The sequence below is a fragment of the Kogia breviceps genome, chromosome 19 (genome assembly GCF_026419965.1).
Source record: "Kogia breviceps isolate mKogBre1 chromosome 19, mKogBre1 haplotype 1, whole genome shotgun sequence".
Lineage (NCBI taxonomy): Eukaryota > Metazoa > Chordata > Mammalia > Artiodactyla > Physeteridae > Kogia > Kogia breviceps.
In genome coordinates, this window is record NC_081328.1 from 42,000,556 (window position 1) to 42,013,513 (window position 12,958).

The 12,958-nt window shown below is 54.0% G+C and overlaps 1 protein-coding gene across 25 annotated transcripts in view; it reads left to right on the plus strand.

Moving 5' to 3' along the window:
• MAPT (microtubule associated protein tau) overlaps positions 1-11,817 on the plus strand; it is a 100,997-nt gene extending 89,180 nt beyond the window's left edge. For 18 of the 25 annotated variants that reach the window (XM_059048732.2, XM_059048735.2, XM_059048740.2 and 15 more), the window contains 4 exons: positions 1,157-1,249; positions 4,667-4,748; positions 6,663-6,775; positions 11,350-11,817. In XM_059048732.2, coding sequence (XP_058904715.1) covers positions 1,157-1,249; positions 4,667-4,748; positions 6,663-6,775; positions 11,350-11,565 — 504 coding nt within the window. In that variant the 3' untranslated portion in view covers positions 11,566-11,817. The remainder of the gene's footprint in view (positions 1-1,156; positions 1,250-4,666; positions 4,749-6,662; positions 6,776-11,349) is intronic. The other 7 variants (XM_059048734.2, XM_067020925.1, XM_067020931.1 and 4 more) reach the window with 1 other exon arrangement.
• The last annotated feature ends 1,141 nt before the right edge of the window (positions 11,818-12,958 follow it).

Genomic DNA, 12,958 nt, shown 5'->3' on the forward strand with positions numbered 1-12,958 from the left:
CACCTGGCAGCAACTGAGATCTTGGGGCCATTTCCAAAATTTCAGAGGACAGTGCTGGTTCTTCATTGGAAACTTCAGTTGGCAGTTATTTATACCTGTGATTAATAGAAACTAAGGCCCACTGGTTCCCAATACAGCACTCCTGTTGGAGGACACCTGCTGAGGATGTGATCCCTGCTCTAGCAGACAAAAGGCAGAGTTTTTCAGCTCCTCTTCTCTGCACCATGGTTGTTTGTCTGTGAAATACACAGACAAATTGGGTAAAAATCATTCCTCCCTGTAAGGTTGATAGCCCCACACCCTTTCCCTGGTGCCTGGAGAAGAAGGAGGAGCCTCTCAGAAATACAATGGGATCTCTACCACCTGGACCACACCTTCCCGGGGAAACTTAGGGAAGGTCACCTGGGAACATCGCCCCGTTCCCTCTGAGCGCCTGGTGGTTTGTGGATGAGGCGGAGCCAATGGTGAAGGGCAGGCACTTACCCTGCCTTCCAGGAGGCCAAGGCCTCCCATGGAAGAAGGGAGTCCAGATTTATCTTCTCCATAAAACCACCTGTGTCCTCCCCATGAAGTCTGTGATTCTTTAACCTAGCCATGCATCTTGAATCAAGCACCAGGGGTGCTTTTCATAAGCACAAAGACTGAGATTCTAAGGTCAGGAGTGAGGTCTGGGATTTTAAAAATATATCTGCAGGTGATTCCTGCAGATATAACAGACTTAACAGACTCATAACGGACTCGAGAACAGCCACCTAAAGGTCTCGGTGGATGTTCAGAGGGGTCTGGTAGGTGTATGGATGAGGCTACAGTTGGGACTTGTATTTATTCATTTAATAATGTAACTGAGCACGTTTTGCTCCATCCCAACCTGGTGGTCACTCGCCTCCGATGTTTTGGCCTCCGAGGTGCTCTCTGAGGGGGCCTCCATAACGCGATCCTCTTGTAAAGGGAAGAACTGCCTCCTGATGGATCCGTTTTGTAAACCCAGTGCTGTAAGGTGGGGTCCGCCTCCAGCCACTCACAGTCCTGGAGTGCTTCCCGGGGAGGCGTGACTGAGCCCTGCCCTGCTCTCCCTGGCCCGCAGCCGGACGCGTTTGTGCGGGGCAGATGCATCTGCGTGTGGTATGTCACTCATCCTTTTTTCTGGCTATCAAAGGTGCAGATAATTAATAAGAAGCTGGATCTTAGCAACGTCCAGTCCAAGTGTGGCTCAAAGGATAATATCAAACACGTGCCCGGAGGCGGCAGTGTGAGTACTGTCACGCTATCCCTGCGCCGAGCTGCGGTGCCCGGTTTGAAAAGCGGCATGAGCGTTTGTACTTGCGTATTGCATAGAATAAACCGTTCTCAGGCTCGGGGTCTATCCGGGTCCCCAGGTAAATGCAGCTCAGGCTCCCCACACCCGTGCCTACCGTCCCAGGAGGGGCGCCCCAGAGCTGCATGGGCGGAACGGGGAAGGTGACTGGTCCTCTCTGCAACCTGTTCCTGGCGGCTGGGTCCTCACAGCATAAGCCCCATCTTCGCCCCCGCTCACTGGGAGCCCCACAGCCCGTTTGAGTTTGGGCTGAAGGCGGCAGCACCTAAGACTCCTCCGTCACCTGAGCAGGTTCGCTGTAAGGGGCTCCACTGGGGACAGCTGGCCCGCTTGCTCTGACGCAAAGGTCTTTACCACCCTACCTCAGAGCAAGCAGAGGCCATGCCGCTCCGCTCGCCTTTGACTTCTGCATTTGCAAGGGATGAGCTGATTCTGAAGCCTCTCGGCTCATGTTTGAAAACAGCTCCACCCGCCGGCAGAAGCTCCAGATGCGAAAGAGCCCAACAAAAATGCACCAGGGACCTGCCCGCAACCGAGGGCGGACAGAAACGCTGCTTTGAGCCCCTCTAAATTTGGCCTCCTCCAGCGGCCCCTGCGGACTCCCTGCGTCCCCAGTGGATGTGTCCCCGAGATTTGGGGCTGGCATCCTCATTCTCGCCTGCCCACTTGACCGGCTCTGCTGTTATCCTCCAAGTTCACAGACAAATGGGTGCAAACTCGCATCCTGAGGCTCGGCCCCCCCTTCTCCGCAGCCTCCCTCGCTCCCCCAGCCTTCTTGCTCAGCTGTAGGCAAACGTTTAAACACGTTGGGAGCAGGAGGTTCGAGACCCTTTGAGGCCCACGCCTGGGGAGGAGGATGGTTTCTGAGAGCAGGCATCTGGCCTCTGGCTGGCAGTGCAGGGGTGACAGTGGGAACCCCCCGGCGGGGCTCTCTCTCCAGAAAGTGCCCAGTCTGGGCCCACATATCATCTGCGTCCAGACCTGGGGGTTTATTCTTGCAATGCGCTGCTGCCTCCTGCCCCGAGCGCCCGGGGCCTGGCTCTGCCACTGACGAGGCTGCTGCATGGCGCTTCACTCACGCTTCCTCACCAGTGTCTGCTCAGTATCTCCGCTGTGCCCCTGGTCCCTGCTCTCCTGTCCCACTGCCACCTCGTCTTCCGCCAAGAGGAGGGGTGGGGACCACCCCAGGCTGTGATCGTGGGCTCCAGGTGACATAGCTGTTTTAGCTTTGACTCCGGCTCTCTGGCTTCCCTGCAGATGGCAGGCTCTGGCCAGAGAAGGAAAGACACGTGCTTTCCGGTTTAACTCGCGTCTGGTGCGTCTGGTCAGCTGGTGGGAGCTTGTGCTGCTGGGGCCGAGGGGTGGGGTCCAGTGGCTGCAGTCAGCGCCCCGCTCCTTCAGGCGGAAGGTAGGGGCAGGGGGTACATTCCCTCTGCGGCTGGCGGTGCCCAGGACATCAAGGGACTTCCTCAGGGGCACCTCCCCTCCCCCCTGCACTCTCTGCCAGCTGGTGGGCTAGCCTGTGAGCCCGGCAGAGTGCCACAGGATGTCCCGGGCTGGCCCCGAGCGCTGTCCTTGGCCCGTGGCCACTGCAGTACGAGCCGCCACAGAGAGCTCTTCTGGTGAAAGGTGGCTGGGGGCTGACGAGCCCCAGCTCAGTGTCGGCCTCAGGCATTTTGGGGACAGTGTACCTTCGGCCTGGGCTCTGCCTCTGTGTGCTCCCTGGCCCTCTTCTCCTCGGCTGGGAGGTGACTCCCCAACAGGCAGGCTCTGTTCCTTCTCCTAGGGATTCTCCCTGCCTCCTGGCAGGCTCCCTCCCCTCCCCGGCCTCCAGTCTGCCTGACACCCCTCCCTCATTCCTCCCCCTCCCCCATTCCTCCCCCTCCCCCATTCCTTTCCCCTCCCCCATTCCTCCCCCTCCCCCATTCCTCCCCCTCCCTGCCAATCCAGGCTCTCCCGTCTTCACAGCTCCACCCTCCCTTCTCCCCCACTGGTTACCGCATCCAGGCTGAAGGGAAGACAAGGAAGTCTGTACACACCCGCCTTCCCTTTCATCTCGCTTGTAAAGGGAAGGAGGGGGGTGTTCCCATAGCCGTGCCCCGCTCAGAATCTGTCGTTAACTCACGACGCCCACAGGTGCGGGCTCTCCACACCTCCCTCCGCGCACCCACGCACACAGGCCATGTCCACCTGTCAGCCTGAATCAACTCCATCCGTAATCGGCAGATGCCAGTACGATTTTGGTTAACTAACGTAATTTGGGATTGTTCCAGGTGATTTAGACCTAAGTAAAAACTCCTTTTTCTTCTGATGTCCTTGTGGATTAACCCCATTCTCAGGCACGAGGCCGTCTCTCTCCCCTCCATGGTGATAGGCCTCCTGTATCCTCAGGTGACCCCACACGAGGGAAGTGTCACCCAGTGACCATCGGGGACCCCTCACAGCCATGGCTTTGTAGAGACTTCCTCTAGGAGACCCCTCTGCTAATGCTGGGTCCCCGTGGGGTTCTCCCCCGGGGGGCTGAGATCAGCAGGCAGGGGCTGGGGTGGTGGCTGTGTGGCCTGGCCACATGCTGGACCCTCAGGCTGACTCTGAGCCCTGAGGCCCTTAGGCCTCCCCTACGTGTGTCTGCTGAACCTCCCGGAGACACTAAACCTGTGATTTCTGCTGTGCCGCCGGCCCATCCTGCTGGTGTTGCTTTGCTCCTTTCTGTAAAGAACCAAAATGTCCAGGACACCGTGTGCCCCGGGTGGGTGGCGGGGGCAGCTGGTGCTTAACTCTTACTGGGTTGTGGGACTGCTCTGGGGCCCTCTCGTTGGCCATCACTGCTCTGTCGTGGGCTGCGGGGGTTTGTGAAGCTTCTCCTGGGAGGAAAGCTCCTAACAACCCCACACGGCCCTCTGCTCTCAGAGGCGCAGCAGATACGGCTCTCTTGCTTTTCCAAGATTTTTCAAATGCTGCGCAAACAAATCATATTGATCCCGTCTTTCCTTCTGTTGTCACTGAACGTGATCTGTCGATTTCATGTCAGGAAAGAGAATAACTTTTTCGAGCTTAAGTGTTTGCTAAATTGTAGGCCCTGCACAATGGGGAAGTAGCCCTGTTTTTCCCTGAGGGTCCTTGTCCTGTGGAATTGAAGGCACTCCATTTGCTTTGTGAAGACCCAGCTCCCCTGGGGCAAGGTTGGCAGAATTCCAACACGTTTTCCCACCATGACTATAGGGTGTTTTCCTCGTGGCAGACAGGAAAACACTCTCTGAGCAGGGCCTGGACTTAACACAGCTGCTTTTCATTGCGTTCCACCCCAAGAAAATAATCCTATTTTACTGTCCCTCTCATTCTCTCCTCCAGGTGCAAATAGTCTACAAACCAGTGGATCTGAGCAAGGTGACCTCCAAGTGTGGCTCATTAGGCAACATCCATCATAAGCCAGGTAGCCAGCCCTTGTAGAAGGCAGGGGCGGGGCGGGGAGGCCTGAGGGGTGGGACAGGATGGGGTGGTGCCTTCTCCGGAAGTGGTTGGGAAGGACTGATGGGGTGGGCCATCAGGGAGAGAGTTAAGGGTGGAACTTCCTGCAGCCTGGGAGGTGTGGCTCCGCGTGTTGTTACCGAGCAGGGCCAGGCTGGCCAAGACAAGATAAGGAGGGAGCGCAGATGCTGGTCTAAATCCTAACCTGCAGTTCTCCGGGCAGGCTGCACACGGGGTATGTAGAGCTGGGAAAGGGCCTGATCTGGCCGCCAAAGCCTGGCTAATGTGGATGTCCCAGTTTGGTCCTCAGCCAGCATGAGGGGAATTTCACCAACTGCCCCAGCTACAACATGGGACCCTGGGCTGTTGCCATGTTCCCACTGTCACTTCATTTCAACAGAAAATGATACTGTTGGAACTCCCCATGCTATAACCCTTTCCTTCTTCATCTCATGCCGTATAGAAATCAGTGCTATCTATAGATCTTTCTGAGACAGTGGAAATGTTCTATACCTGTGCTGTTCAGTATGGTAGCCACTAATGACATGCGACTATTGAGCATTTGAAATGTGGCTGGTGCAGTTGAGGAACTGAACGAAGGTTATTTAATTAAATTTGGGGAATTCCCTGTCAGTCCAGTGGTTAGGCCTCGGCATGTTCACTGCCGGGCCTGGGTTGGATGCCTGGTCAGGGAACTAAGATCCCACAAGCCACACGGTGTGGCCAAAAAGATAAGATTCAATTAAAATTTAAAAATAAATAAATACAATTTAAGTAGCTACAGGTGGCTAGTGGCTACCATCTTGGGGAGCAAACTTCCACCTGGAAGGCCAGAGCAGGGCCTTCTGCTTTAGGCCCTGTTCAGGGCTGAGGTCTTTACTTGAACCGTGACTGCAGGAAGAGAAGGTTCTCAGAAACGTAGTCTAGAAGGTGTGTCATTCCTTCCTGCCTCCCTTGGACATTTTGTGGGAGTTCAGTCTCTTCCAGTGAGAACTATGCCTCTCCTGAGGCCACCATCCTACCACACTGGGAGCAACTTTCTTTTTTAAAAAAAATAAAGTATGGATATCTTTTTAGAAATTATTTATTTGTTTATTTATTTATTTTTGGCTGTGTTGGGTCTTCGTTGCTGCACACGGGCTTTCTCTAGTTGCGGTGAGCAGGGGCTACTCTTCGTTGTGGTGCGCGGGCTTCTCATTGCGGTGGCTTCTCTTGTTGCAGAGCACGGGCTCTAGGTGAGCAGGCTTCATTCAGCAGTTGTGGCACACGGGCTTAGTTGCTCCACGGCATGTGGGATCTTCCTGGACCAGGGCTAGAACCCATGTCCCCTGCCTTGGCAGGCAGATTCTTAACTTCTGTGCCACCAGGGAAGTTCCAAGGGAGGCGCTTTCTTAAGTGGCTTTATCCTTCTAAAGAAAGTAATGTAGTTCATCTCTTCCTCAGGCCATATCTCCCACACTTGGGCATGGCATCAAGTGTCTGAGAGGGGAGAAAGGGTCAGGGCCCTTCCTTATTAAGGGTGCATTTTGCCATTTAGTTTAATTCTGAGGTCTTATAGGGCTGTAGGTTATATGTTGGCATAGAAAGACTTGACTCTTTGGAAGCCAACTAATTTAGAATAATTTCTCATGAACTGAGCTGTCATCTACCTTTGCATCATCTAAGGAGGAAGAGTTTGCTGAGTAAATATTTGATGTGCACCCTGATTAGAGAGAGAAAGCAAACTGTTTTCAAGCCCTTTGGAAGGACCTACTTGCTCCAAACCATGCTCTAAATAAAAGCTGGTCTTAGCTTCCCCTCAAGGTTGGTGTCTGCATGGAATCACTCACTTGCTTAGCCCTCACTCAAGGCTTGGTGCCCTGTGTGTATTGTGTTCCAGGAGGTGGCCAGGTGGAAGTAAAGTCTGAGAAGCTGGACTTCAAGGAGAGAGTCCAGTCCAAGATCGGGTCCCTGGATAACATCACCCACGTCCCTGGTGGAGGGCATAAAAAGGTAAAGGGGCAGGGCGGGGAGGAGGCTGTAACAGTCAGGCGGACAAGGCTGGTCCAGTTTCCCACGGCAGGAGAGCTGAGGGTCCTGTATTGACTGGCTTGACGTGGATTCTCAGCTACCGCCAGGCCTGCGGGGCTCTACCTGGGCTGCCCTTTGATGTCCCCTGGGAGCTTTAACACACTTGATGCCAGGCCCCACCCTGGAGATCCTGACTAATTGGTCTCAGGTGCCATCTGGGCACCTGGAGTGGAGCTTTGAAAGCCCCCAGGTGACTCTTTAGTGCAGTTAAAGGTGAGAGCCACTGCCCTAGGCCCTGTGGTGGGCAAGCATCCCCAAAAGGAAGTAGCCATCACCAAAGCCAGCCCTAGTCACCAAGAGCCAGTCACGGGAATGTAACCTAACTTTCTAAATGGGTCACTAGGCAGTTTAGAGCAAAACAGTGATGCTGGAATCCAGATTTCAGCAAAGCCTCTTCTGTAAGTGTCCACGGGGAGGCTGCTAGACCAAGGACCTCATTATTCCCTGCAGTTTCTAGAGGCCCTGGGTCTGGCTCTGGGTGTCTGTGTGCAGTGGGGGCTGGGGGACACCAGCGTCTCCCTCTGGGCCCATTGCAGAATGCCGTCTTGTGGCCGCACTTTTTCTCTTCTGCATAAATACAGCGAAGTGCCCTCTGGGGTTTCCTGCCCACGCTGGCCCTGAAGTTCTGCAAGTGGCTCACTTTCAAGTCTTCAGTTCCTCCCAGCAGCTGACTGAGGAGTGGTGAAGGGAGAAGGGATGTTCCAGAATGGGTGTGGGACCCAATGCAGCAGTGAGCAGCGGTGCAGCCCAAGGGGGCCCCGCTGGTCAGAAGTGGCAGCCGGGCCTCGCTTGGAGGCCGCCAGGGTCCCCAGAGCAGTCACCACCCCTCCCCCCATCCCGCTCACCACCTCCTCCTCTGGTTCTGAACAGACACGCCCACCCCACCTTTGCGGTGAAAGCCTGACAGCATAGTTTTGGAGAAGCCTTTGCTGGCGTGTTCTTAAATCAGGTCGCAAAACGACCTGACCCGTGATGGAGGCACCGGAAGGCGGGGGGTGGGGGTGGAGGAAGGGGTCCTGGCTCCCCACAGTGCTCCCTGACCATCAGGCTTCCACATACTGGGCTTCTCCAGGTGCAGGAATACGTCTCAGCGCTGCCTGGGTCTCTATTAAAAGTGAGACCCAGGGAAATGAGAACGTTTTCTGCAAAAGGCCAGCTTGTTTCCATCGCCGCCCCCAGCCTGTTTAATGCAGGGCCTCCCTGCCCCGGGGAGCTTTAAAGAGACCACGTCCCACCCCCAGAGAGTCTGACTGAATATATTGTATATGGAATGAGTCTGGGTAGGCCTGGGCATTGGTGATTCCCAGTTGAAGGAAGGCCTCTACCCCTGACTCTGGAAGCTTCTGTGTCCTGGGAAAAGCTCTGGGCTTGACTCTGTTTGGAGGCGTGACCCAGGCAAGATGTGCAAGCCATCTCAGCGTCAGGTTCGCCTTCAGCAAAGCGGATGGAGACATTCCCGTCCCAGGGTGGTCGAGGGACCCGGATGAGGCGATGTTCAGGAGGATTCCTGGGGCTCTGTAGTCACCAAAGAACATGAGTTAGAGCCAAATCCGAGTCAGAACTTCTCCTGTTTTAACTCATCTCTGTGATGCCTCAGAAAGGGTGGGCCCTGCCCTGCCCACTGCCCAGGAGTCACTGACCTGGTCCCAGAGGGTCCTCTTGTGTTCAGTCCCCTATTTCTCTCTGTGATGAGCAAAACTGCTGACAAGCAGTGGAGCATAGGAGCCCCGCCACCTGAGTTCCTTTCAGTTTGGGGTATTTGGAGACATTCTCAGGATGCTGTCCCATTTTTCTTAAGAACATAAGTGTTCTTATCAAATCTTATGTCAAAATGGCCTTTCAGTTGTAGTAATAAGGAAGAGTCCTTTTTTCAAAGTAGTAACCCAACGTGAACAAAACAAGCATATGGCTTAAATGGGAGCCTGGTTTTTCTCTGCACTCAAATTCCCCTGCAATAGGCCCTCTTTTTTTTTTTTTTTTTTTTGCGGTACGCGGGCCTCTCACCGCTGTGGCCTCTCCCGTTGCGGAGCACAGGCTCCGGACGCGCAGGCTCAGCAGCCATGGCTCACGGGCCCAGCCGCTCCGCGGCACGTGGGATCTTCCCGGACCGGGGCACGAACCCGCGTCCCCTGCATCGGCAGGCGGACTCTCAACCACTGCACCACCAGGGAAGCCCAATAGGCCCTCTTTACCTGAGGTCCAGGGACTCCTGAAATTGTAGGGAGAAGTCGTCATGTGTGTATGAGAGCAGACATGCGTGTGTACACATTTTCCTGGTCTCACCAGATGCTCAAGGAGGTCTTAGGACCCAAAAAAGGCTGAGAATTACTGTGTTCACCACTTCAGGACTCATCAGGAGAGAATTATTATGTACTACTGGCATCTCCAGCTAATGCTTTCTGCTTCTGAGCTTCCCAGGTATCCTTTGGAGCTGAGACTTCTGGGTCAAGGATGCTGTACTTTATTTTTTATTTTTAAACTGAAGTATAGTTGATTTACAATGTTGTGTTAGTTTCAGGTGTACCGTACAATGATTCAGTTATACATACATACATATATATATTGTTCCTCAGATTATTTTCTATTACAGGTTATTGTAAAATATTGAGTATAGTTCCCTGTTCTATATAATAGGTCCTTGATGGTTATCTATTTTATATATAGTAGTTTGTACATGTTATTCCCAACCTCCTAATTTATCCTCTCCTCCCCTTTCCCCTTTGGTAACCATAAGTTTGTTATCTATGTCTGTGAGGAGTCTCTTTCTGTTTTTGAAATAAGTTCATTTGTATGCTTTTCTTTAATTTAATTTTTTAAATTGAAGTATAGTTGATTTTCAGCATTGTGCCAATCTCTGCCGTATAGCAGTGACTCAGTTATACACATGTAGACACTCTTTCTTTATATTCTTTTCCATGATGGTTTATCACAGGATATTGAATATAGTTCCCTGTGCTGTACAGTAGGACCTTGTTGTTTATCCATCCTATAGATAATAGTTTACATCTGCTGATCCCAGACTCCCAGTCCTTCCCTCCCCGACCGCCCTCCCCCTTGGCAACCACAAGTCTGTTTTCTATGTCTGTGAGTCTGTTTCTGTTTTGTAGATAGGTTCATGTGTGCCGTATTCTAGATTCCACTTATCACACATAAGTGATATCATATGGTATTTGTCTTTCTCTTTCTGACTTACTTCACTTAGTATGATCATCTCCAGTTGCATCCATGTTGCTGCACAATGGCATTATTTTGTTTTTTATGGCTGAATAGTATTCCATTGTGTATATATATATATATATATATATATATATACCACATCCTTTTTATCCAGTCGTCTGTCGATGGACATTTAGGTCGTTTCCACGTCTTGGCTACTGTGAATAGTGCGGCTGTGGACACAGGGGTGCGTGCATCTTTTTGAATTACAGTTTTGTCTGGGTATGTGCCCAGGAGTGGGATTGCTGGATCATATGGCAACTCTATTTTACTTGTAGACTTTCTGATGATGGCTGTTCTGACTGGAGTGAGTGTTACCTCGTGCGGTTTCGACTTGCATTTCTCTAATAATCAGCGTGATCATTTTTTCATGTGCCTGTTGGCCATCTGTACGTCGTCTTTGGAGAGATGTCTATTTACGTCTTCTGGCTATTTTTTATTGGGTTGTTTTTCTGATGGAGTTGTATGAGCCGTTTGTATGTTTTGGAACGACGCCCTACTTTCAGAAGGGCTTTGTTGCATCGTGTTTTCTAGAATACCTGCCAGTGCTGCCCACAGCTGCTGCCACCTCCAGCATCCTCATCAGTCACTGGCAAAGGGGAGGCACGTGTGTGGCTCACAGCTGGACGGCAGGGGCTGCGGCCCCATCCCTGAATCTCCTCCAGCCTCTCCTTCCACACTTTCATTTGCAATTTGGCAATGTGTGTGTGTCAAAATAAAATGCGCACGCCTTTTGACCTACTAGCCATTCCACTTCGGGGATACACTTACAGTACACGTGTGAAAGGATATGCCTGCGAGGCTATTCAAACACAGCATTGTCTGTGAGAGCAAAACACTGGAACAACCTAAATATCCACCCACAGGGGCGTGGATACATTTTGGTCCATCTGCTGTGACGGGAAACCACACAGCCCTCAGCGAGCAGTGAGGGAGCTACGTACTGATGACAATGCAAGGTATTAAGTCTAAACACCGAAGTGCGAAGCTTGTGGATATCGTTGCCTTATGTATGGTATTTTTTTTTCTCTACTCACACATACACATGTTTGTTTGTGTGTGTGGTGGCCTGTCTCTGGAAGGGTACGCAAGAAACTCAGTGGTCGCTGCCTCTGGAGAGGGGGCCTGGGAGGCTGGCTGGCTGGCAGGTGACCAGGACCCTGCAGAAGCTTAGCCGTTGGGAAACGATGAAACTGTGGTCCCCACCACGCCTCCCTCCCACCCAAGGCCAGCAGTTGGCAGGGCCTCTCCGCCTCACCCTGCCCTCTCCTCTCTTGCAGATCGAAACCCACAAGCTGACCTTCCGCGAGAACGCCAAAGCCAAGACCGACCACGGGGCGGAGATTGTGTACAAGTCGCCCGTGGTGTCGGGGGACACGTCCCCACGGCACCTCAGCAACGTCTCCTCCACCGGCAGCATCGACATGGTGGACTCACCGCAGCTGGCCACGCTCGCCGACGAGGTGTCCGCCTCCCTGGCCAAGCAGGGTTTGTGATCAGGCCCCCGGGCGGGCAGTAATCGTGGAGACGAGAGTGAGAGAGTGTGGAAAAAAAAAGAATAGTGATCTGGCCCTTCGTCCTCTGCCCTCCCCCAGCTGCTCCTCCCAGATCGGTGAATCACGTAACCTGCTTGTCGCTCACCTCTGGCTCGGGACTTCCAAATCGGTCACGGGAACGAGAGCCAAGTTCATCTTTCCAAATTGATGGGCGGGCCAATCATAATAAAATATTTTTAAAAACCTTTAAAAGGATGGCCCTACCCAGAATTTCCTTGGGCAGTTCCTTTCGATTCTTTTTTTTTCCCCCCTCTGAGTGCAAGAGGGAGGAGGAGAGGCTCTGAAAGCTGCTTCTGGGGACTCTCAAGGGCCTGGGGGGGGGGCGCCCCACTCCGGGGGTGTCACAGAGGCAGCAGCGGCAACAAGGGACTCGACACTTGGTGCGCTGGTGGAACCACAGGCGTAGGGCCACCTTTGGAGCAGGACGGGGGTGGGGCGGGGGGCGGGGGGCTGGGCAGGGGGGAGGGCGAGGTGAGAGGGGGGTGTGGGGCGTGAGGATGCCGGAGGAGGAGCTCAGGGAGGAGATGCTGAGGACGGCCTGAGGCGCAGCCACAGCAAGCTCGGACCAAGGGGCCTCCGGTTCTGGGTGGCCGGGGTCTGCTGCGGGCCGGCGTGCCACCCTCCGGAGCGAGGAGGGCTTCCAGCGCGAAGGGGCGGGGGCGGGAGGAGAGGGAAGGTCGCGGGAGCGGCATCCTGTGGGTTACTTCCTCGGAGAAGACCGAGCGCCGGCCTCTCTCTCCCTCCCCGCAGGGTGGGGGGCCCGAGCTGAGGGGCTTCCCTCCGCCCCGCGGAAACACTGTTTTACTGAGTTCTGAAGGTCGGAACTGCAGCCACGATTTTGGCACCTCACAGACCTGGGACTTTAGGGCTAACCGGTTCTTTGTAAGGACTTGTGCCTCTTGGGGGACATCGCCTGTTCCCAAGCCTGGGCCTCTGGCATCTCTGGGGTGTACGGGGACCTGGGGGTGGCTCCTGCACCTCTCATCCCTCCCACGGCCACCGCAGCCACCTGTCTGCCCCACCATGCCTGTGTCTGCCGTGCGGGGCCCAGTCACTGCCTGTACCCCTCATCACATCACGCTGTGCCGAGTTCCCAGCCTCACCCCACCCCCCTTTCTCAGTAAGGGACATTGTTTAGATGGGGAGGCACCTCCTCTAAACCAAGGGGGAAAGTCAAGGAGGGTGAAGTCCGGACACGACACGGGCGCAGACCTCAGCCTCTCAGTCTAAGTTGGACTCATCCAGCTGGCATGTCCCTCACAGTGAACCTGATGACCTTACTCGGTTCCCTGCCCGTGCCCCCATCCCAGATGGGAGCCAGGGTGGGGTTTGC